This window comes from Physella acuta, unplaced genomic scaffold (assembly GCF_028476545.2).
Source record: "Physella acuta isolate Inbredline_101_S28 unplaced genomic scaffold, ASM2847654v3 ptg001379l, whole genome shotgun sequence".
Classification (NCBI taxonomy): Eukaryota; Metazoa; Mollusca; class Gastropoda; family Physidae; genus Physella; species Physella acuta.
In genome coordinates, this window is record NW_026732894.1 from 208,901 (window position 1) to 235,560 (window position 26,660).

At 37.3% G+C, this 26,660-nt stretch overlaps 1 protein-coding gene across 1 annotated transcript in view; it reads right to left on the reverse strand.

The window, feature by feature from the left end:
* LOC131927174 (ATP-binding cassette sub-family C member 5-like) overlaps positions 1-26,660 on the reverse strand; it is a 96,705-nt gene that overhangs the window by 12,206 nt on the left and 57,839 nt on the right. The window contains exons 5-17 of the mRNA XM_059282894.1: positions 15,104-15,251; positions 12,254-12,401; positions 11,806-11,891; positions 11,241-11,414; positions 11,030-11,092; positions 10,710-10,794; positions 8,744-8,892; positions 7,658-7,765; positions 7,030-7,153; positions 4,473-4,621; positions 1,604-1,675; positions 1,215-1,339; positions 673-745 (exon numbers count right to left, since the gene is read on the reverse strand). Coding sequence (XP_059138877.1) covers positions 673-745; positions 1,215-1,339; positions 1,604-1,675; positions 4,473-4,621; positions 7,030-7,153; positions 7,658-7,765; positions 8,744-8,892; positions 10,710-10,794; positions 11,030-11,092; positions 11,241-11,414; positions 11,806-11,891; positions 12,254-12,401; positions 15,104-15,251 — 1,504 coding nt within the window. The remainder of the gene's footprint in view (positions 1-672; positions 746-1,214; positions 1,340-1,603; positions 1,676-4,472; positions 4,622-7,029; positions 7,154-7,657; positions 7,766-8,743; positions 8,893-10,709; positions 10,795-11,029; positions 11,093-11,240; positions 11,415-11,805; positions 11,892-12,253; positions 12,402-15,103; positions 15,252-26,660) is intronic.

A 26,660-nucleotide genomic window follows, 5' to 3' on the forward strand; every position in this document is an offset into this window, starting at 1 on the left:
TCATCTGCCCCAAGTTTCTTGGCCACTGGGCATAGTGCTGACCACACTATCCCTTGATATGCTGAGGTCTCTGAAGCAGATGAACTCTACTTCATCTGCCCCAAGTTTCTTGGCCACTGGGCATAGTGCTGACCACACTATCCCTTGATATGCTGAGGTCTCTGAAGCAGATGAACTCTACTTCATCTGCCCCAAGTGTTTTGGGCACAAACGTGAAAAGTTGAGATGAAACGTATGGGTGATTTTAATACAGTTTGGGCTGTAGTTTGAAGTCCTGCTGTTATAGCAATGTGAATTATTTTGAAAACCATTATTAAAAATCGTCCTGGTTCAATGTTACAGTCAAGCACAACATCATGGGTTAAAGCAAATTAACCCTTTTGACCCTGGTGGTCCATATGGCAGATGAAGTAGAGTTCACCTGTTTCTGTGACCTAGACAGATGAAGGGATAGTGTGGTCAGAACTTTACTTTCCCTGACATGAGTCAGGTACACATCAGAGCTTGGTAGATATATCTTAAAGACTGGACCATATTGGGTTAAGCAAAAAAGGAAAGGATTTTCTAAAAAAAAGTGAGCAGAACGGAAATAAATTTAACAACAATCCACATAGATTTGCTTAATTTTTCAAGACGTGGCAGGATATATGGGACAGGTGAGATAAACCTTACCTCAGTGACATCACCATGAGGTAGGCACTGGAAGTCATCAGTCAGACCACAGGCATTAATCACTTGCTTGTATCTGATACAAAATGAGGTGGGTGAAATTTTTTTTTTAAATCTACACATTTTTTAAAACATTCACATTATTTTTTTTTTTTAACATCTGTTTGGGGTTTCATGTATTTATAAGTGTGATTCTAGTTTTCCAATTCAGTTAAAAAAGCATGCCCCCCCCCCCCCCCCCATTAATAACTTGCTTGTATCTGATACAAAATGAGGTGGTTGAAAATTTTTTTAAAAATCTACACATTTTTAAAAACAGTTTTTTTAAACATCTGGTTGGGGTTTCATGTCTTTGTATGTGTAATTCTAGTATTCCAATATAACTAAAAAAGCATTTTCCCCCTCCCCCATCACCTAATGTAGAATATGTCCTCATATAACAAATATCTCTCTTCAGCCCCAATCCCCATCTTTTTCAATACATAAAAATCCTCACTTGATAACAGGATAGTTTCTAAAAAAGCAATCAGAGACATCAATCCTACCTTGCTGCATCAAACTCATGCCCAAAAATGATGTTGTCCTTGACAGTGTCATTGGTGACCCATGCCTGCTGTGGGACATATGCCACACCCCCTGCCACAGCCACTGACCCAGACGCCACATCCATCTTGGTGAAAGAAAAATTGTACACATTTTAAGGAAACAATTTTGATTATATTTTAAAATTTTTATACAGATCTTTAGTTATAAATTTAAAAAGTTATTAGAATAATTAGTTTCCAGATGCTATTCATAATCCACCATACAGGTTGGTATATATTACAATCTTTTTTCTGCATCAGTTTCTGAAAGCAAATTTTTTTACACAGGGTAGACAAATCAAACGTATGAGTTACTTCCCTTATGGGTTCTGATGTATTAAATTACCTACCCTTCCCAACATGGCGCTTAAGAGAGAACTTTTCCCACTTCCTATGTTGCCACACACACCTAGTATCTGACCCTTTAAAAAACAGGATGACAAATTCATTAAACAAAACAATTGACAGTAATAGTATAAAAATAGATTAATGGAACTTGTATTTTCATTTATTATTATTAACGTATTTTGACTCTTTATTATTGTTAATAATAATAAAAATAATTTTATTTCTAAAAAATAATTAGATCTATAAAATATTTAAAAAACACAGAAACCTCCCTTCCCTGTTAGATACTTCAGACAGCCTACTAAATATCACATATTTTGAAGCACATTTTTCAACCAGGCAGGTAGTTTGAGAACCCCTACTGATAACTCAGGCCCATTTTTCATCATGAATATTTATAAGGGGGTGGCAATTTTGATGAGCTGAGATGCTTTATGATGCTTTATAAAAATTCCTGATTTAACTGCATGCTAAATTTGGCCTTCCGGTTGTTGCCTGTATGCCCTATAATTAGGTCATGTCAGGAGTTGTTTGACCCTCATTTTAAAAATTGTGTTGATACTCAAAATTTCATGACTTCTATTTTAGCACATTTTTTAAGGAACAATTTTTAGCACATTTTTTAAGGAACAATTTTTAGCACATTTTTAAAAAAGAAATCAAGATCTGAGAATAATGTTTAAAAATCTTTCATTGCAAAATAATAACATAAACCATTAAGTGTTTATCAGAATCAAAATGCATGATGTGAAGCTAAAGCAACAATCTAATTTAAAAAATACTAGAATTATCAATAACGAGCCGACCCGCGGCGTATAATATGCCGCTATTTAGTTGTTTTATTTTCTGCTTTTCTGTAATTCATAATTTGTGAATTCGACAGTACCAATGCTGCCACTGAAAATATTTGCTTTAAAACACTATCAGTAGGTCATTAAGGACGATAACCCCCCCCCAAGCCTCCTTTCCCCCAACCCATACCCTACAACCGCCCCCCCCCCCCCCGTGAAAGCAGCCTCCTCTTAGTTACCTCCCCTAAGTTTAAAATCGTTTCAAACTAAATTATCTGCCCCTAATAGCCGTCACTAAACCCGGCTCTACGATTGTAAACATTTAGCGTGAACCACAGCTCACCAGACCATGTGGGGGTGGCATGGATATGCCTAGAGAGGAAGAGAGGGGGCTTGCTAGGCGCAATTGCAGCTCGATGTTTTCTAGGGTATCCAAGAAGAGAATTATATATATAGATTGTAATAGTTTTTATTAGCCCTCTGCTTTATTTGCAGAAGAGAAAGTACAGACACTAATACATATTGATGTTTAGTTATTTTATAAATAAAGGAATTAAATTAGTATATTTTCTATCCAAACAAAAAATCATTTAATTTTAACTTCCTTTTCAAAAATAGATTACATCTATTAAAATACATCAACTCATGTCAACATTTCAACTTTAAATCACTCAGAAAGCCAGATTTAACCTTCATATTTCGGCATTTCTTAATGCCAAAAACTACATTCAAAAACTGTCTTTAATAAACTATAAATACTTGCCCTATAATCATAAATTATCCTGAGCAGAAGTGTGTGAACAAAAATGATCTTAATTATGTCATAGCTTAAACTTGTATGTCTGGCTCGGACTGGTTCTTGCAATATATTTTTTAAAACAGTGACACAAGGTTGAGAACCTTATTACAACCCTCATAAAAAACACAGACACAATTATCAAAACAGGGATCCTATATTGGAGCGCCACAGCAGTTGGTTAGCTGCTGCTCTAAACAGAGGTTGACCACACTAAACAGGGGAGCTGAAGGTTCTGTCATTGACCATTCTAAACAGGGGTGAGCAGGGGTGTAGCGACCCCTCCCAGTGCCCAGGGAAAAACTTTCAATTTGGTGCCCCCCCCCCCCCCCATATATTTTTTATATTTATAATTCAAAATAGCAGCTAAAATGAGCTTATTTTGGCATCCCTAGGGTGAGCGCCAGGGGACATATGTACCCCCCCCCCACCACCCCCGTCACTACGCCTCTGGAGTTGAGTCTATTAAGTCAATGACTCTTTTAGCTGAGACAGTGACTCAGTGACCACTTTAGGTAAAGTTGAGTCAAGAGTCAGTGTCTCCTCTAACCAGCACAAGCATCTGACCCCTGCACCTGTAGCCAGTGCACCTGTCCTTACATGACCTACACCATGACAACAGTAAAACAAACAACCTGTCTAAAGGAGGAAGCTGTTAGTGCTTGGGTTTTTTAAAAACTAAATGTGGGTCAAGGTTCACAGTTTTACAAGTTACATGATTTATTACTTATCTTAAGGTGATTTTTTTTCTCTTACAGACTTTAATAAGATGCATGACTTATCTTAAGGAAACTTTTTTTTTTACCATTACTTTATGAGCCTGATGTATTTTAATGAACCCGGGTGTTTTTTTTCACAGATTTTTTTTTTACTGCTTAAACTATAATATATGTATTACTTATCTCAAGGAAACATGGGTTTGTTTTACTGCTACAGACCAAATTTAATAGTCCCCCCCCCTTCCATCTGTAAAAATGATGATGCTTGTAAAATAGTTTAAATAACAGCCGGTGACATTTTACATTTTTGGACATTTTACATTTTTGTTAGTGCACTAGCACTGAAATGGTTTTAAACTAAGGTAGTTTAATTAATTTAATTTTAATTAATTAATCAAGCTTATGTGGGGTTGTGTTGTTTTTTTTTGCTCCACACATTACTGTAACATAAATACTACTTAAGCCTTAACATGGCAACATTTTAATTAGTTATTAGTTTTTGAATTAAACATTTTTTTTGTGATGAAGATTTATTAGTCTAGAGTTACAAAAAACGGAAGTTGACCTTTTTCAACGAGAATGTGATGTCTTGGAGAGTGGGGCCGGTGAAGATTTTGTTCACTCCCTCTGTCTCCACGTTGTCATTCAGGCTTTCATCTTCCTCGTCTTTTTTCTCTTTCTTCTTCTTCTTTTTCTTTGATTTTGCTACTGATCCTAAAATAGATGAGTCAGTGTCAGAGTGTAAGAGGTAGAGCCTGCTAGAGTAATATACTATAGAGACTAGATGTAAATTACAAACTCTTCCTCGTTCCATTTTTATTTTAGCTGATACCATGGGAAAATAAATATAGAACCTTAGGTGGTCGGACATTATTTAGCTGATTCTAGGAATAAGTAATATAAAATATTAGGTGGCCTGATATTATTTAAGCTGATACCAGGAAAAATGAATATAGAACATTAGTTGATCTAATAATATTTTAACTGATTCTAGGGATAAATAATATTAAAAAAATATTAGGTGGTCTGATATTATTTTAGCGGATATTAAAAATAAATAATGTAAATTATAAAGTGGTCTGACATTATTTTAGCTGATTCTAAGAATGATAAAAAATATTAAATGGTCAGACATTATTAACAAGGAAGAAAAGAATATTGAACATTATATGGTCTTATTATTTTAGCTGTTATAGAAAATTAGGTGGTCTGATATTATTTTAGCTTATAAGGAAGAAATATTATAGAACAATATTTGTGTTCTGACATCCAATAAATTAAGGGCTTAAAAAACCCAATAAAATCCTATCCATCAATTCATCCACAAACTTTAGTAGGGACAGATAGAAGGCACCTTGCACAAACCAGCACCTACAAGGTTAGACATGCTCTACATTTTAATCCAACTGGGAACATGTTAAGTAGGTTGACCAAAATAATCTAGATAACCAGAGAAATTGATGTAACTGGAGCTGACACTACACAAGGTCATACAACAATTTCAGAGGTGAATTAGAATTGACTATAGCACTGGAGACAGTAGGGGGTGTAGGGTGGATGACAACAGACACACAAGGTCATGCAACAATTTCAGAGGTGAATTAGAATTGACTATAGCACTGGAGACAGTAGGGGGTGTAGGGTGGATGACAACAGACACACAAGGTCATGCAACAATTTCACAGGTAAAGTAGATTTGACCAGGGGCGTAGCGAGGGGGGGGGGCGGGGGGTGCGGACCACACCGGGTGACACCATTTAGGGGGGTGACACCAAGGCAAAAAATAGCAAAATATATAGAGAAAAACTCGAGGGGGGGTGCAAATCGAAAGTTTGAGGGGGGGAGGTGCAAATCAAAATCTTGAGAGGGGGGGTGCAAATCGAAAGTTTGAGGGGGGGGGGGGTGCAAATCGAAAATTTGAATGTTTGTCCCTGGGAAGGGTCTCTATGCCTCTGGGGGGGTGACACCATTAAGTGCCGCACCGGGTGACACCCGACCTCGCTACGCCACTGGATTTGACCTAAGTACTGGGTACAGTAGGGGGTAAAGGGTGTATGATGACAGACTGAGACACACAAGTAAGCAATTTATCACGCAGTTTCATAGAGTGCAATTCAGAATTCAATATACCATAAACTACATAGCAATTTGTCATACACAATTCCATAATGTGCTATTCAGAATATTTCAATAAACTACATAGTAATTTATTATACAGTTACGTAGTGTGCTATTCATATTCTTACCATAAGCTACATGTATGGTTGGCTAAGTTATTTAAAGTTCACTTTTATCAGAATTTGTTTTAAAATTGGTTCTTTTCAAACCTAATGCTCATGCTTTATATGGTGAATAGAGTAGAGTTCTTCTGTTTTTTGGAACTGACATATGAAGGAATGGTGTGGTCAGTATTGTACCCAGCCACCCTTACTTACTTTTATAAGATCTGGGTGGACTCAGGAGTACCTTACCCACTTATGTCTGAGAACAAACTTGTCACAGTTACCATTTAGGAGGTCCCTAGAGACTTATGGCTGAGACCAACTTTCTGACTTTGTCAAGCTTACAATTCCAAAATTGTACCTGAGTTCAAGCACAATTAACTATTGCCACTAGTATCAGAGCTAATGAATAATGTCCCACAGCACATTATTAATAAAAAATGGAAAAGAAACAATTTTCCATTTCCAATTAGTCAAATACCTTAGCAATATTTTTTACCATTGCACTTTAGTATAAAATATTAAAACAATATTTACCATTGTACATATGAATATCAAGACAATATTTACCATTGTACATATGAATATCAAGACAATATTTACCATTGTACATATGAATATCAAGACAATATTTACCATTGTACATATGAATATCAAGACAATATTTACCATTGTACATATGAATATCAAGACAATATTTACCATTGTACATATGAATATCAAGACAATATTTACCATTGTACATATGAATATCAAGACAATATTTACTATAGCACATATGAATATCAAGACAATATTTACCATTGTACATATGAATATCAAGACAATATTTACCATTGCACATATGAATATCAAGACAATATTTACCATTGCACATATGAATATCAAGACAATATTTACCATTGCACATATCTTTCTTTGAATGAGCTTGAGTCCAAGTCAATGACGCACTGTTCATCTCAACAGCAATATTGCTTGATGTTGGAAGAGGGAGAGAATTTATCTCATCCATCAGAAGTATTTCCTGCATTCAAATATAAATATTAAAAACTTTAATCTGGATAGGAATTGAAAAGCAACAAAGCAAATTTGTATTTAAAAAAAACTATTAGATATGTAGACAATTTTAAAATCTAATAACAAAATGAAATAGTTATGAACTGTTTCTGTTCTGAATTACAGGATAAATGGAAAAAAATATGGTACAGCAAGTAAAATATTACAACTTTGTGATATTTAAATATTTTATAAATGAATTTTTTAAAAATTTAATATTCCATGTAAGTAATGTGTAAACATTTAATGACTGTATCGACCAATGGCCGGTGTCACTAGGCTTCCATTATAAAACATAAATATTTATAAACATAAGCATCAAGATCCAACTTACCTGAAATCTTCTAGTTGTGACTACCATATCATAAATATTTATAAACATAAGCATCAAGATCCAACTTACCTGAAATCTTCTAGTTGTGACTACCATATCATAAATATTTATAAACATAAGCATCAAGATCTAACTCACCTGAAATCTTCTAGTTGTGACCACCATTTCTGAGAGAGCTTTCAATGCAAATGGTATGGTGGCCATGGAGGACTGCATGGTGTTGAGCAGGGATACAAATGTGAAGGCCTGTAACAAAAAAAGATGTTTGTATGCAACATTGCGCTACTACAACTGTATGCTGGTGTTGTATTTAAACTAATGATGTAGCCCTACATAGAGACACAAAATTAGGACCTAAACAAAATTAATTGTATTCATCAGTGGAGTAGCGAGGTTGGGTTTCACCCGGTGCGGCACTTAATGGTGTCATCCCCCATTTTTGCTATTTTTTGCCTTGGTGTCACCCCCCCCCCCCTAAATGGTGTCACCCGGTGCGGTCCGCACCCCCCGCCCCCTCGCTACGCCACTGGTATTCATCTGTATGCTTCTGTCCTCAAATTATTTATAAAGACTCATATGATTATATGCATCAGTTGTTATCAAATAATTCATATAGATTATGTATGTAGATTTAAGTTGTAATTATGTAAACAAGGCTTACATTGTAACAACTTCTTCTAGCTACCTCTTTGAACCAATGACATCTAAAGATAGTCCTACTACAAATACTAATATTTAAAGAGCTGTAAAACTTATATTTTAGCTGGAAAACACCATTAAAACAAATAATACACATATTTTTTAAAAACAAATAATACACATATTTTTTACTATATTTTATTTGAGATTTCTTAAGTTGAGCTTTGGAGCAAGTTCAGCTTTACTAAGTACCTGGCATCAGCAAATTATAAAAGTGAAGATAACTTCTAGACTACAGTCATCCATCTAAAGACCCCCCCCCCCATATCACTTTTAACTTGAATGTACACTTTTTCTCTCATATTGTTGTGATGGAGTTTTTATGCAATTTAACAAATAATTAAAATGTGATTTTTTTTTCTCACTAAAAAAGCTGTTTTTAGCAAGACTGATTAGTCAGATGGAGAAGTTGCATAAGCTTTTTATAAGAAAGTGATCTAGGTTGTAATCTGGGGTACAATATTATTCCAGTTGGTTAAACTGTAAAAAAACAACTCAATAAAATTAAATCTGATGTCAAATTACCTCCATGGCCGTTAAATTATGTCCAGTGGCGACGTAGGCAATGAACATGAGGCAGCTGGCAAAGATGGGGACAAGCATGGAGGATCCCATGCTGACACTCTGTACAAACACACTTTTCTCTAGGATGGATTTCTCATCTGATCTGATATCTGGGGACAGGTCAAAGTTCACATGTTTGGTAGGTGATTGGTTGAGGTAATGTTTGGGGGCTAAGGTGATTGGCTGAGGTAATGTTTGGGGGCTGATTGGTTGAGGTAATGTCTGGTAGGTGATTGGTTGAGGTAATGTTTGGTAGGTAATTGGTTGAGGTAATGTTTGGGGGCTAAGGTGATTGGTTGAGGTAATGTTTGGGGGTGATTGGTTGAGGTAATGTTTGGGGGCTAAGGTGATTGGTTGAGGTAATGTTTGGGGGCTAAGGTGTTTGGTTGAGGTAATGTTTGGTGGGTGATTGGTTGAGGTAATGTTTGTTGGTTAAGGTGATTGGTTGAGGTAATGTTTGTTGGTTAAGGTGATTGGTTGAGGTAATGTTTGGTAGGTGATTGGTTGAGGTAATGTTTGGTAGGTGATTGGTTGAGGTAATGTTTGTTGGTTAAGGTGATTGGTTGAGGTAATGTTTGTTGGTTAAGGTGATTGGTTGAGGTAATGTTTGGGGGCTAAGGTGATTGGTTGAGGTAATGTTTGTTGGTTAAGGTGATTGGTTGAGATAATGTTTGTTGGTTAAGGTGATTGGTTGAGGTAATGTTTGTTGGTTAAGGTGATTGGTTGAGGTAATGTTTGTTGGTTAAGGTGATTGGTGAGGTAATGTTTGGTAGGTAATTGGTTGAGGTAATGTTTGGGGGCTAAGGTGATTGGTTGAGGTAATGTTTGGTAGGTGATTGGTTGAGGTAATGTTTGGGGGCTAAGGTGATTGGTTGAGGTAATGTTTGGTAGGTGATTGGTTGAGGTAATGTTTGGGGGCTAAGGTGATTGGTTGAGGTAATGTTTGGGGGTGATTGGTTGAGGTAATGTTTGGTTGGTGATTGGTTGAGGTAATGTTCGGGGGCTAAGGTGATTGGTTGAGGTAATGTTTGGTAGGTGATTGGTTGAGGTAATGTTTGGGGGTGATTGGTTGAGGTAATGTTTGGGGGTGATTGGTTGAGGTAATGTTTGGGGGTTAAGGTGATTGGTTGAGGTAATGTTTGGGGGTTAAGGTGATTGGTTGAGGTAATGTTTGGTGGGTGATTGGTTGAGGTAATGTTTGGTAGGTGATTGGCTGAGGTAATGTTTGGGGGTGATTGGTTGAGGTAATGTTTGGGGGTTAAGGTGATTGGTTGAGGTAATGTTTGGTAGGTGACTGGTTGAGGTCATGTTTGATAAATGCTTGGCTAAGTTAACATTTGATAGCTAAGGTCGTTGGCTAAGTTAACATTTGATAAAGAAGGTAATTGGCTAAGGTAATGTTAGATAGCTAAGGTGATTTGCTAAGTTAACATTTGATAGCTAAGGTGATTGGCTAAAATAATGTTTGGTAGCTAAGGTGATTGGTTAAGGTATTGTTTGATAGCTAAAGCGATTGGTTAAGCATTTTGTTCTATGTCTTGTGATAGCTAAGGTGATTGGCTAAGTTAACATTTGATAAATAAAGTGACTGGCTACATTAACATTTGATGGCTTAACTGATTGGCTAAGCATTTTTTCTATGTGTTTTGGTATTGAATAAGTTTGGACTGTTTTTTAACATGGCTTTAAATTTACATGCACCATAATAGTTTGCTGACATTTATGAAAACTTATTATTTATTTAATGAAAATGCTGATAATAATTTAATTTTATTAAAAATAATGTCACTTTCGTGACAGTAAATTAAAAAAAAATTATTATTGACGATGCTAAGGGAGTTACTTAATTTGGTATGTCATAAAAGTTAAATAAAAACCTAATCACCATAAGACTACACCAAATTTACTTAAAGCATTTAACTCTAACCTGAAATCTTATTAGCAAATGAAGATTCCCAAGCATACATTTTAATTAACTTAATGGATGTAAGAAGCTCGTTCATTAGCCCAACCTGAGGATGAGATTATGAAATTGTTTGCAATCAATCAATTAAACATAATCAGCTACATCGTATGTAAAACGGTTTAGGATTAAAAAGATTTATTTTAGTCATATGCAATGAAACATGAATTTTTATTTACTTTTCACAAATAATGTTTCTTAAATTTATTTTGAAATGATTAAAATTATTTACAATTTTATTTATATGTGGTGGTGGGTTTGATGTAAATTATTGGAAAACATACCCGTTGATCTGTAATTTTAATACTGTTTTCTCTGTAATTTTGTGATAACTTTGCAAATGACATCTGTGTAAGAGAAAGTATTATAAGAAAATATTATTTTATGTATTTAAGAAAAAATATAATATTAAATTATACGTAGAATATATATCAAATCTTTGTATTTTTAGAATCCATAAAATGTAAATCAATGTACTGAGTGAATGAAACTTACAGCAAAGGGATAGAAGCCAAGGATGATGATGAAGCTGATTAATGCCCATGGGCCTAAGAAGACAACGCTGTAGACACAGCTGATGACCACAATCATTGGAGCACCAATGAGGAATGGACCCATGATGATGCCGTCCCAGATGCGTTGTCCATCATTGCTGATAAGGTTCACCATCTGGTCAAAATATGGACAGGAAAATTGTACGTTAGGATAGAAATACTTGCAGAAAAAACGCTTCGCCACCGTTTCTACAAGTACGGGAAATTATTATCTAAGTCACATTAAAAATTTTTTCCACTCCATAGAACGCTAAAACACATAAGTTGAACATGTGACTATTATTATTTTCAAACTACTGTGATAATTTTTTGTGCCAACCACCCAACCACTCCCCCATTAGTAAGCTGTTGGTAACATAATTATATAAATAAATTTACATCTCAAATTGCCCTGCGCATCCAACCTCAACCCTTACCCCACTCCCTAAGGCTAACCCACTGACTATAACCTAATGCTATTGTTCAATAAACTTATTCTCCCGTTTGTAAAAAACAAAAATGTTTACATCTCCAACTGTCTTGTCCTTGAGTGTCTTAAGGTGTAAAATCTTCTTGTAGAGCAGAGCTAGAGACCCATACTTGATACGAGCAGCTGGGAGGGTAAAAACATCACAACTTATAAATCTATGTCAGCTAATTATGTTAACTATACAATACAATCATCAACATCAACATTATCTTCTTCATCATCATCAATATATTCATGATCATTATATTTATCACCATCATCATTATCCTCTTTATAATCATCACTATTATCTTTTTCTTCTTCATTATCATCATCATCTGCTTCATCATTATCATTCCTATCAACCTCAAGCAACATATGGACACAAGTACACCTCTCCATCCTACTGAATTTTAGCTAATTCAAACAAATTGGGTCCATGATTAAAAACAATAACTTTGGGTATTTCCCCTATAAGCAGTCTTAGTACATCAGGTGGGACTGACCTGCTTCATAGTTGACCATCCAGAAGAATGCACCGGTCAGGCCTCTGAGTAGCAGGATCAGACCTAGACAAGCAGCGTACACGATCCCTGACCTGATGGTCACTGTCTCCTCGGACAGGTAGGTCAAGAAATATCTAATGACCAGGATCTAGAGAAATATAAAACTTTTAGGTCAAGAAATATCTAATGACCAGGATCTAGAGAAATATAAAACTTTTAGGTCAAGAAATATCTAATGACCAGGATCTAGAGAAATATAAAACTTTTAGGTCAAGAAATATCTAATGACCAGGATCTAGAGAAATATAAAACTTTTAGGTCAAGAAATATCTAATGACCAGGATCTAGAGAAATACAAAACTTAGGTCAAGAAATATCTAATGACCAGGTTCTAGAGAAACAAAACTTTTAGGTCAAGAAATATCTAATGACCAGGATCTAGAGAAATACAAAACTTTTAGGTCAAGAAATATCTAATGAACAGGATCTAGAGAAACACAAAACTTTTAGGTCAAGAAATATCTAATGACCAGGATCTAGAGAAATACAAAACTTTTAGGTCAAGAAATATCTAATGACCAGGTTCTAGAGAAACAAAACTTTTAGGTCAAGAAATATCTAATGACCAGGATCTAGAGAAACACAAAACTTTTAGGTCAAGAAATATCTAATGACCAGGATCTAGAGAAATACAAAACTTTTAGGTCAAGAAATATCTAATGACCAGGATCTAGCTAGAGAAATACAAAACTTTTAGGTCAAGAAATATCTAATGACCAGGATCTAGAGAAATACAAAACTTTTAGGTCAAGAAATATCTAATGACCAGGTTCTAGAGAAACATAAAACTTTTAGGTCAAGAAATATCTAATGACCAGGATCTAGAGAAATACAAAACTTTTAGGTCAAGAAATATCTAATGACCAGGATCTAGAGAAACATAAAACTTTTAGGTCAAGAAATATCTAATGACCAGGATCTAGAGAAACACAAAACTTTTAGGTCAAGAAATATCTAATGACCAGGATCTAGAGAAACATAAAACTTTTAGGTCAAGAAATATCTAATGACCAGGATCTAGAGAAATATAAAACTTTTAGGTCAAGAAATATCTAATGACCAGGATCTAGAATAAAATAAAACTTTTAGGTCAAGAAATATCTCATTACCAGGATCTAGAGAAACACAAAACTTTTAGGTCAAGAAATATCTAATGATCAAAATTTAAAAAAAAATATTTTTAAGTCAAGAAATACTGATCACCACGATCTAGAAAAACAAATCTTTAGGGTCAAGAAATATATGATGATCAGAATCTTTAAAAAAAAAAACATTTTTAGGTCAAGAAATATCTCATGACCAGGTTCTAGAGAAACATAAAACTTTTAGGTCAAGAAATATCTAATGACCAGGATCTAGAGAAACACAAAACTTTTAGATCAAGATATATCTAAATGACCAGGATCTAGAGAAACACAAAACTTTTAGATCAAGATATATCTAAATGACCAGGATCTAGAGAAACACAAAACTTTAAGGTCAAGAAATATCTGATGACCAGGATCTAGAAAAATTTAAAAATAAGCAAAACAACAAAGCTTTGAAAAATGTAGAGCAAACTAAAGACGTGGCATGAAGATCAAATTTACACTTGTTGTGAAATAGTTATTAAAAATAAATAACCAATAATTGAAATTTTAAAAAAATAGAATAAAGGTAATTGCACATGCTTATTTTTTTTTATGATCTAGATTCAAGATCTACAATTCCACTCCATTTTTCAATGGCATTATCAAATTATAAGCCTATATCCAATATTTTAATAGGATTACTGTAATTATGAATTCTAAACAATTCATTAATATTTGATTCAACACGTTTTGTTTAATCAGCATGTCTGACAACTGGGACATGTGGCTAACAACCTGATGCTGTTTATTCTAGACTCTAATTGGGGCTACAGCTTATTAAAAAAATGTACACCATTCAAACATATTTTGTTTCAAGAAAAAAATAAATGAAAACTAAAAAAGATAATGTTAAAAATATTAAATACATAATAGACAACACAAATTATGCTGGATGAAATAACCTTAAAAAAAATAAAATAAAATAACTAGCTTATCTATATAAAAAATAAATAAAATGGAAGTTTTTAAAGCCAAAAACTTGTATTAATGCTATATTTTAGATATATTTTTTTAAGAACCTGGTTAATTTAGTAAAAAAAAAACAGGGAGAAGGAGGGGGGGTATCAACAAAAATAAACATCTCGTAAATGTATCAATTTTCGCTGCCCTCAACAAACCCAAATCCGCATGCTCACTGCTAAAACAAATCAGTTTCTCACCCCCCTACACCACCCCAATATAACCACTATTGTCATTTAAAAAGCTGCTTTATTTATCTACTGCACATTTACCATAACCACCCCACCCTTGCAGTTGAGTCGCTAATTGTCTGACACCTGCATGTAGATTAACTTAATAAGTAATTAAACTAACTGAGAAAAGCAGATTTCCTCATTAATCTTTGTTTTGGTGTCACACCCCCCCCCCCCACCCCGTAGATGGTGTCACCTACTGATAGAAAACAGAAGAAGTGTTTCTTCCAGACTTTTTTTCTCTGAGGAGGGGGGGGGCACTTGATATTTGGGGGGGGGGGCAACATTTTTCAAGGGGCCGGACACTAGAGAAAGTGTATGTTTACTATATAAATTCCATACCGGTTGGGGGGGCAGTAGACTTACTTTGGGGGGGGGGGACAGAGCCCCCCCCTTACTGAAAGACAACAGAAGAACCTACTGATCAAAAACAGAAGAACCTACTGAAAGAAAACAGAAGAACCTACTGGGTTAGCCAAACTGAGAAAAGCGTAGACCAGACTGGCAAAAGCTCCAATGATGATTCTTGTCTTGAAGGAGCGGAAGATTGCGCTGCCAAACGATGCCGCTGCTGCTCCCTTGGTACCGAGTTCTTCCTCCCAAAACCTTTCCATCCTGAAACAGATATTTACCATTGCATTACAAATAAGAAGAAAAAACAAAAAGCATTTTATAGCAAAAATAAATAAAGGGGGGGAATCTATACATGACGTTACACTTTTTTTTTAACCTACTCCCCTCGGTCACACATTGTCACAAAAAGCCAGCCCCCCCCCCCCCTCCCAAAAAAATGACGTCATACCTCAGCCTACAACACCCCGAAGTTAAATTTTTCTTAAAAGAAAATACTAAAAACTTGACTGAGATCAGTCAGCACCTGTATTTTAATCAAGTTCTATTCCAATTAATTAAAACAATTTTCTTAAAAGCTAAATAACGGCCGAAATTCGTTTTTTTTTAATGCAAAAATGTGACGTCATATTATCCGAACCCCCCCCCCCCCAAACACAAATCGTCACTCAATTAAGGGTCCCCTTCGAGTGTGACGTCATGTATGGACGACCCCCTAAAGTAGAAAACAATATTTAAAAATTTAAGAGATGTAGAATCTAATAGCAAAGAAAATAACTTATTATTTTAACCGGCAATGAAATGAACATGTTAATATGATTGCCATTTTAGACACAGTTAAGATTCGAAAAGAATCTACCTGCCCCCTCTCTCACAGTAAGGTAAGTTCAACCTTTTAAAAACTACACTCTATAATTTGACAAGTAACTGATTACAGTGGACAGTTAGGGGGGGGGGGGGGGGATGGAGAGAGATATATATATATGCGCACTAAAACCTGTAGGATGAACTTTAAAAAAAATGACATTATTATAGTGGTAGGTCTACTCATAATAATACAAGAGGTTCTCCGTCGAGGACGCAACTTTTTAGGTGGGGATGCGAACACCGGTAAACGGTAAAAGGATATAGGCCTATTTTATGTTCTATGTAAATTCTTCTTCGTTCGTATGGGGGGGGGGGGGGGGAGGGAGACTGGGCTGATATCTAGCCATGCACTTAACGTTTAGCGTTAGGTTCAGTGTTTCTTTCGGGCATCTGCCCGGTAAGTGAGCGCGTCCAACGGCCCTATCTCAAGCGATATATAAAACTTACCCATTGACCCCCCCCCCCCCCAACTTATAAATGATCTACCCCCGAAGAATGCAGAACTATCTGCGTATAATTGATTATACAAATAGCTTTTAACAAAAGCATAACAAAAACTGGTATCAGATGATTGCGTCTGTTGTAGTGCGTTCTTCATTCTGCGCTCCCAAGGGAACGAACACACAACGGAAATTATTTTTAAAAAGTCACATGACACCACAGAGTCCGGCCATTGGCTAGAGAAATTTAAAAAACGCGTGTGTATTGTTGATAGAGTGCTGAGGTCTTAAAAACCAACAACTTGCACTAGTGGGTTTTTGTTTAATAAAAAAAAACGTTTTTTTACTTGGTAATTTTTTTAAGAAGTGTGCTATATTAATGAAAGCAGTGTGTTAACAGTAAGGGTAGGCGTACGTTTGTAAGGGTAGTCGTGTACGTCCGTAAGTGTAGTCGTGTACGTCTGTAAGTGTAGTCGTGTACGTTTGTAAGGGTAGTCGTGTACGTCCGTAAGTGTAGTCGTGTACGTCTGTAAGTGTAGTCGTGTACGTCCGTAAGTGTAGTCGTGTACGTTTGTAAGTGTAGTCGTGTACGTCTGTAAGTGTAGTCGTGTACGTCTGTAAGGGTAGTCGTGTACGTCTGTAAGTGTAGTCGTGTACGTTTGTAAGTGTAGTCGTGTACGTCTGTAAATGTAGTCGTGTACGTCTGTAAGTGTAGTCGTGTACGTCTGTAAGTGTAGTCGTGTACGTTTGTAAGTGTAGTCGTGTACGTCTGTAAATGTAGTCGTGTACGTCTGTAAATGTAGTCGTGTACGTCTGTAAATGTAGTCGTGTACGTCTGTAAGTGTAGTCGTGTACGTCTGTAAATGTAGTCGTGTACGTCTGTAAATGTAGTCGTGTACGTCTGTAAGTCTTAGTGTAGTCGTGTACGTCTGTAAGTCTTAGTGTAGTCGTGTACGTCTGTAAATGTAGTCGTGTACGTCTGTAAGTCTTAGTGTAGTCGTGTACGTCTGTAAGTCTAGTCGTGTACGTCTGTAAGTGTAGTCGTGTACGTCTGTAAGTGTAGTCGTGTACGTCTGTAAGTGTAGTCGTGTACGTCTGTAAGTGTAGTCGTGTACGTCTGTAAGTGTAGTCGTGTACGTCTGTAAGTGTAGTCGTGTACGTCTGTAAGTGTAGTCGTGTACGTCCGTAAGTGTAGTCGTGTACGTCTGTAAGTGTAGTCGTGTACGTCCGTAAGTGTAGTCGTGTACGTCTGTAAGTCTAGTCGTGTACGTCTGTAAGTGTAGTCGTGTACGTCCGTAAGTGTAGTCGTGTACGTCTGTAAGTGTAGTCGTGTACGTCCGTAAGTGTAGTCGTGTACGTCTGTAAGTGTAGTCGTGTACGTCTGTAAGTGTAGTCGTGTACGTCTGTAACTGTAGTCGTGTACGTCTGTAACTGTAGTCGTGTACGTCTAAGTGTAGTCGTGTACGTCTGTAAGTGTAGTCGTGTACGTCTGTAAGTGTAGTCGTGTACGTCTGTAAGTGTAGTCGTGTACGTCTAAGTGTAGTCGTGTACGTCTGTAAGTATAATCGTGTACGTCTGTAAGTGTAGTCGTGTACGTCTGTAAGTCTAGTCGTGTACGTCTGTAAGTGTAGTCGTGTACGTCTGTAACTGTAGTCGTGTACGTCTAAGTGTAGTCGTGTACGTCTGTAACTGTAGTCGTGTACGTCTAAGTGTAGTCGTGTACGTCTGTAAGTGTAGTCGTGTACGTCTAAGTGTAGTCGTGTACGTCTGTAAGTATAATCGTGTACGTCTGTAAGTGTAGTCGTGTACGTCTGTAAGTCTAGTCGTGTACGTCTGTAAGTGTAGTCGTGTACGTCTGTAACTGTAGTCGTGTACGTCTAAGTGTAGTCGTGTACGTCTGTAAGTGTAGTCGTGTACGTCTGTAAGTGTAGTCGTGTACGTCTGTAAGTGTAGTCGTGTACGTCTAAGTGTAGTCGTGTACGTCTGTAAGTGTAATCGTGTACGTCTGTAAGTGTAGTCGTGTACGTCTGTAAGTCTAGTCGTGTACGTCTGTAAGTGTAGTCGTGTACGTCTGTAACTGTAGTCGTGTACGTCTAAGTGTAGTCGTGTACGTCTGTAAGTGTAGTCGTGTACGTCTGTAAGTGTAGTCGTGTACGTGTAAGGGTATCGTGTACGTCTGTAAGTGTACTCGTGTACGTCTGTAAGTGTAGGCGTGTACGTCTGTAAGTCTAGTCGTGTACGTCTGTAAGTGTAGTCGTGTACGTCTGTAAGTGTAGTCGTGTACGTCTGTAAGTGTAGTCGTGTACGTCCGTAAGTGTAGTCGTGTACGTGTAAGGGTATCGTGTACGTCTGTAAGTGTTATCGTGTACGTCTGCTTGTTCTGAATGGAGGGAAACAAATCCAGGTTAACCGGAAGTGACGTCATTTTACACTGTGAGTAGGCCCTACCTGGGGAAAACAGCCGGTGTTTAAAAAAAAAGTAAAATGTTGCGCTATTTCAACACATGAGGGGGTCATCCATAAATGATGCCATGGAATTTCAACCCAGTTTTAACTTTTTTTAAAAATATATTTTATTCATTTACAACAGTTTCTTTAATTTAAAAGGTTAAACCATGTTTTGGAAATATGTCGTTTAACATATATCATTTAAAATAACAGATTTCAATTTTTCCATTGAAGTATTCATAGATTTTACTAATTTTAACATATTTCAGTAACCTTGATTTGAAAATACACGTTTTGTAAAGCCAGACATCCCCCTTTCCCCACCCTTTAAATGTCAGAGCTAGCCCCCCCCCCCCCCCACTTATCTAACATGATTTTAAACGTCCTGTATTCTTTCCAATAATTTGGAGGTATAACATGTACGTTACGTCACATTACTGAATCATCTTCTCCCTCCATGGGTACCCGACCCACGTTAGGGAGAGTAAAGGCGGCTAGGCTCTCCACACCAGAGGCGTAGAGATGGGGGGTGGGGGCAGAGGGTACATATGTCCCCGGGCGCCGACCTTAGGGGGCGCCAAAATGGGTTGTAAAACAAATTAAAATGTCGTTTTGGCTGCATTTTTGCATTATAAATAGTTTTAGGGGGATGGTGCGAATCGAAAGTTTGAGAGGGGGGGGGGAATGCAAATTGCAAAATTTGTCCCCGGGCGCCGGGAAGGGTCGCCTCTGCTCCACACTATCCCTCCATTAGCCGAGGTCACTGAAACAGGTGAACTCTACTTCACCTGCCCCTTTGTACCGTTAAGTTCGAAATGGTACCTTAAATAAATCAACTTTTAACAATAACTACAATATTCAAAAGACATTTTTTTTTAAAGTGGAGACTATTTAATCCACACCCAGAGTCCCCCAGATTTGAAGTAACATACAGAGGCGTAGCGAGGGGGGGGGGGCGGGGGGAGGGACATATGTCCCCGGGTGCCGACCTTAGGAGGGGGGCGACAAATTGAAAGTTTGAGGGGGGGGGTGCAAATCGAAAGATTGTTCCCGGGCGCCGGGAAGGGTCGCTACGCCTCTGGTAACATATGGTACATCTGTTGGGGTGTCAAGACTATTAACAGCATTGACAAAAAGAAACAACACCAAAAAAAAAATCTTGTATTTAAAAAGAAATTTCCAAAAGAAAGTAATGCGAAAGAAAAATACGGTTGATCTTCTGCAACACGGATTCAAATTTCTTGAGAGCGCCCCGTAAATTGCCCTGAGCGCCTCTTCAGCACGTGTTTTACATTAAATGAAATTTTTCTGGTGAGGGGGGGGGGGGGGGGGGGGATTTTGTTTTCGTGATGTACACGTTTACACAAGTCGTTTAACCCTAACTGACTCTGTAGGAAGATCGCATTATAAATGTATGAGATAAAAGCCAAACCGATTTAAAAAAAACAAAACGATGCGCATTTTGCGTTTAAAAAAAAAAAGAAAGAAGCAAAAGAAAATGTAAATTATGCATTTTTAAAGCGGATGTAGATGTAAGTCTGTATACGATTTAATCAACCGCTGACAGCTGTACTTTTAAGCCTACATTTTTCTGTTGATTAAATGACGTAAACTATTTTAATGCTTTTTCCCCCTTCTATTGCTATAAATTTTTTTTTCTTCTATTTTCCAAGGCAGTTGGAGGCAGTATAATAAATAGCTAAGAAAAATTTTTTCAGTTTTACGATAAATTTGCTATTATTTTTTTAAACTACAGGAACTACTAGGTTGTGCACTTTAAAAATAATTCGTTTTTTTTCTTATTTAGATAAGAGGACGGTTTGTTAAACGAAGTCGTCTGCGAGATGTAACGAAATCAATGCGGCCATGACGTAAGTTCTGCACAACTGAAACCCTGAGGCAATACATATTTAAAATTAGACGGCGGGGAAAGCGCATGCGTGATGTGATCTCCAACTTCCTGCTGCGTTGTTTAATCATCTGTTTGTATGGACTGTTTTTTTTTAAAGTAAAATAAAAAGATAGGTCTCCGGAATGTGTGCCTCACGTAGAGTTTTTTTCTTTGTCTATCGTCTACTCGATTAAGTTTGGTTTATAAAAGGATGTACATCGTGGTTAACCAGTGGCGTAAGGTGGGGGAGGAGGGGTAGAGGAGGCACATCGCACTAGGGGGGGGGGCGCAGTTGAAATTTTCGGGGGGGGGGGGGACGGGGACGGCGGACTGTTAGAAGTATATATTTTCTATATAAATTCCATTTCGTTGGGGCGGTAGATTTTCTTCGTCCTCCCCACTCCCCTCAAAGAGATGCCTGGAAGAAACTGCTAGTTGATGATGGTGGTGGTAGGAGTGACACTAGACCAGTGGTTCTTAACCTAGAGTTCAATCGAAGCATCCCCGCAGGGGCAGGGGCGGGGTATCAGGTAACAACAAAGTGTCCTGTACAGATAGGCCCCTGCCACTAATGCAAAGAGTTCACGGGCGAAAAGTTAAGGCCCGCCACTAATGCAAAGAGTTCACGGGCGAAAAGTTAAGGCCCGCCACTAATGCAAAGAGTTCACGGGCGAAAAGTTAAGGCCCGCCACTAATGCAAAGAGTTCACGGGCGAAAAGTTAAATCCCGCCACTAATGCAAAGAGTTCACGGGCGAAAAGTTAAGGCCCGCCACTAATGCAAAGAGTTCACGGGCGAAAAGTTAAGCCCCGCCCCTTGTGACATATTTCTGAAGTCTAGACATAAAAAAACAACCCCTTATCCACCTCTAGTTTAAAGTTACCAAAATACAGACCCTTTCATGCAATTATTAATAACATGTCTCAATTTTTAACCCTCTTCAATAAAATCTAAAAGTAAAACAACAATCTCAGAAGAACATATCCCAGACAAAACCTCAGGTCAGGATGACATATCCCAGACAAAACCTCAGGTCACGATGACATATCCCAGACAAAACCTCGGGTCAGGGTGACATATCCCAGACTAAATGTCTCAGAACAAAAAATCTCCATACATAATAAAATATCAGAAATAATTGCAGAAAACAGATAAGAAAACCTCGTAACACGAAAAAAAAAACGGGTAAAAATAAAAACAAAAAACAAAACAAAAAAAACCAACAGACAATAAAATTGCTTTAAAAGTCAGAGTTTATCCAATATGCTAAACAAATTTATTTACAAAATCGTTTCCATGGTAGTATTTTCCAAACTCTTTTTCAGCATCTCAGATTTCAGACAACCCCACTTTTAATAACCTCAAATCAATTAAAGCAATGAGATATTAACAAATTAACACTTTTTAATTTACCACACTGGAGGCAACGACACGAACTAGTACAACCAGATCGTTAAATTACAGACATCATCATTTTTACCCTGCTCCACCCAGCAGACTAACAGGCAAAAAAAAAATCAATTTGATAACTTGAATTCGTCTGTCTTTAAATACAAATCTTTTATCAGCAGTTGACGGTGAATGGCATTTAAATACTTCAAAAACAAAAACCGAGATTTTAAATTAAAGCGATGTTTATGTCTAACGAAATTGCTTCCCTTGTCACGAGTGTAAAATGCTTTTTCTTTCCCCTCCCCTACCCACTTCCCTCACCTTATTTGCCCAGTGCAGTTCGGGTATAGGCCTAGATTTAAAAAAAAAAAATATTTTAAAATATTTCAGCATCAGTGTGAGCGCGCAGCAAATGTGTATTGATATTTTTTTAATGTCGTTTGCACGCGGCTATTTACTTTGTGGCACTTAACGGGTGGGATCGTTAGCGATGTGCTTCATCTCACATAAACCTCAATTATACCTGGCGCTTTCTATATCACCCCCATCCCCGCTCTCTCCTTTCTTCACATACAACATAACACCAACATTTTATAAAACGAGCTGGTGGAAATTTTCTCGAACTTATTTATAGTTTTGAAATGTCACGATTGTTTGTTTTTTCCTTTGTTGTGATGCAGTGAAGCATTTTAAAGCTTCGCGTGTAAGAATGAGTGCCTTAATTCACCTTGCTGAGTATGTGGTGACTACACCACCATATTATACGCTACTCTTATGTCCAGTTCTCTATTTCCTATTGGCTTCTCAGGGGGGGGGGGGGCGGCCTGCCACCCCACCCCCCCCCCCCCCCCCACTAGAGCACTTCCACTCCCCCCCCCCCCCCACTCGATAAAAAGTGAAAAATATCGAAGTTATAGGCATGTTGAAAAATATATTTTAACCAGTGTTCGCTACCCTCGCCCTCCGGAAGTTTCAAGTCTCCCCCACCCCCGGGAAAAAAATGTCCTTTTTTTTCCACCACCCACTCCTTCACCTGGGCTGTATGCTTCATGGGATAATTTCGGTTATCACGTGACTGGCCACTACATCCGCTCCGACATGACAGTTTGCCGGGTCGGAGGTCGTTGCATGTACTGCAGGTTGTGTGTGTCGAGGGGGGGGGGGCTAGTGCTGTACTGTAGTGGTGTGGGCAATAGTATTGTAGTAGTGTGGCAATAGTATTGTAGTAGTGTGGCAATAGTATTGTAGTAGTGTGGCAATAGTATTGTAGTAGTGTGGCAATAGTATTGTAGTAGTGTGGCAATAGTATTGTAGTAGTGTGGCAATAGTATTGTAGTAGTGTGGCAATAGTATTGTAGTAGTGTGGCAATAGTATTGTAGTTGTGTGGCAATAGTATTGTAGTAGTGTGGCAAGAGTATTGTAGTAGTGTGGCAATAGTATTGTAGTAGTGTGGCAATAGTAATGTAGTTGTGTGGCAATAGTATTGTAGTAGTGTGGCAATAGTATTGTAGTAGTGTGGCAATAGTATTGTAGTAGTGTGGCAATAGTATTGTAGTTGTGTGGCAATAGTATTGTAGTTGTGTGGCAATAGTATTGTAGTAGTGTGGCAATAGTATTGTAGTAGTGTGGCAATAGTATTGTAGTTGTGTGGCAATAGTATTGTAGTAGTGTGGCAATAGTATTGTAGTTGTGTGGCAATAGTATTGTAGTTGTGTGGCAATAGTATTGTAGTAGTGTGGCAATAGTATTGTAGTAGTGTGGCAATAGTATTGTAGTTGTGTGGCAATAGTATTGTAGTAGTGTGGCAATAGTATTGTAGTAGTGTGGCAATAGTATTGTAGTTGTGTGGCAATAGTATTGTAGTAGTGTGGCAATAGTATTGTAGTAGTGTGGCAATAGTATTGTAGTAGTGTGGCAATAGTATTGTAGTAGTGTGGCAATAGTATTGTAGTAGTGTGGCAATAGTATTCTAGTAGTGTGACAATAGTATTGTGGTGGTGTGGCAATAGCAGCAGTGAAGAAAAAACGTGATAAACTATTCGCTATTTGGGTTAGTAAAAAAAATTGCTTTTAACAATTACAACATCGTATGTATATGTATGCAAATAACACATTCAAATGTCATACGTACTGATTATCAAGATGATATAAACTATAAAATGGGTTAAGTATTACAACGTTTTAAAACACGGTGATAAGAACGAACCTTGTCCGAAATCTAAAACTTTTTTTTTTGGTGGAAATTCTTTGGTTCGATTTATCGAGTTCCATGTACTTTAAGCACTGATCGACCAGCGTGTACTTTTTTTCAGCGACAAAAATAGCTGCTCGAAGTCACGAGTGACGTCAGACGGGTACTATATGGGGTTGTATTTGGGCCAATCTATAAAACTAGCGGTGGGGGGATAGGGGGAGGGGGTGGTTGCACAGGCTTTGTAGTAATTTCTCGTGAATTAGTTCACCAATTAACCACATACTGCTACTGTTTAGATGTGCCAAAAATACCGACATGCGCTAAATAAACAATTAAAAAAAAAAAACAACCAACGGTCATGATGGGAACTTGTATTGTATTATCGGGCACGATGCCGTGTACAAATCACGATGTGCGTGTGTGCTTTTCATTATATATATATATATATATATATATATATATATATATATATATATATATATATATATATATATATATATATATATATATATATATATATATTATATGCAAGTTTGATTTGATATATATCTTTAAACCAATGTCTGCAAATTTCATGTAAGATAGTGTATCAGGCAGCTACAGTTAAAATTAGAATTTAAAAAAGCACTTTCGGTGCAAAGATAGCAGACGTTTATGCATGCACTTTAGGTAGATAAAACGTTCGTCTGACACGGAAATGTGTTGTTTGTGTCGGTTGTAGTGATTGCATACTTGAGGCGTGTGTAGCACAGTGTGTATATGGGATAGAGGTTCTAAACTTATGGCGTTTCTGGGATAGAGGTTCTAAACTTGTGGGACAGAGGTTATGGCATTTATGGGATAGAAGTTCTAAGTTCTAAACTTATGGCATTTATGGGATAGAGGTACTAAACTTATGGGATAGAGGTTCTAAAGTTATGGCATTTATGGGATAGAGGTTCTAAAGTTATGGCATTTATGGGATAGAGGCTTGAAACATGACATTTATGGACTAAACTTATGGCATTTATGAGCTGGTAGCTCATGAATAAGTAACGAACGCAGTTTTTCAATGAACCATTTTTAACGATATTGCTGTTTAGCAATAGTCAAATATATCGTTACTAGCACAAACTAAAGAAGTATAGAAAACAATTTCCAAATTACCTGACCTAACGAGACTCAAAAACAGATCGAAGTTAAATAAGAAAGAGATTTCTAGTTAACTAACTATCAAAGGTGTAGAGTTTTACTGTATATTATCTTATCATCATACCTGTAAAAAATAAAGTTTCTTTATTCTACAACAAACAATTTGTTCTGGAAGACAGACAGCACAAAAAAGTTAAGTAAAGCAACTTCATTAAAACAAAAATACACCTTCATCTAAGGAGAAAGTACAAGCAAAATGAGAGCACTCTTATTGAAATATTTTGGCACCTGGCTCTGGGTTCGCTAGTCCAGGTGAGTAGTACTGACAAGCTTTGGCTTACACCTGTACTTTTGATTGGTCCTCACCTTGTCTCCTAAACACCTGACTTGTACGCGATATGTTATAGATTTACAGGTAAAAAATACAATCATATTCAAAGAAATTATTAACTACTTATAAGTGTAAGTATGTTAGTATGTAAATATGTAGACATACATAGTTTTGTCATTAAATGGGGCGCCTGTATTTCATGCACACATACTTATATTGTATATCGATTACTTGAATTTTACGCCCGATACCACTGGTTGCGATACTCTAATCTCCACGTTTGGATCAGTGGCTTGGAAATATGAATTCTTATTTTGTGGTTGGGGGTTAGGGTCAAGCACATGTGTTCTAATGGTATGGGTGTGAGGGGCGGGGTTTAGTAACGCCTGATTAGGGCCAGAGTTGGGTTAGGGTCAAGTACATGTGTTCTAATGGTATGGAAACTATGGGTGTGAGGGGCGGGGTTTAGTAACGCCTGATTAGGGCCAAAGTTAAGTGGAAAAGTTTTTCGCTGGGTCTACTGCTGTATACGGGAAAAAGGGGACGGGGACGGGGACATAAAAGCCAACTAAAAATATGGTGTCTGTAGTTCACGTGGGAGGGGGGGGGGGGGGGTGAAATAAAAGCCAACTAAAAATATGGTGTCTTTTGTTCACGTGGGAGGGGGAGGGGTGAAATAAAAGCCAACTAAAAATATGGTGTCTGTAGTTCACGTGGGAGGGGGGGGGGGGGTGAAATAAAAGCCAACTAAAAATATGCTGTCTGTAGTTCACGTGGGGGGGGGGGGGGGGTGAAATAAAAGCCAACTAAAAATATGGTGTCTGTAGTTCACGTGGGAGGGGGGGGGGGTGAAATAAAAGCCAACTAAAAATATGCTGTCTGTAGTTCACGTGGGGGGGGGGGGGGTGAAATAAAAGCCAACTAAAAAATATGCTGTCTGTAGTTCACGTGGGGGGGGGGGGTTGAAATAAAAGCCAAC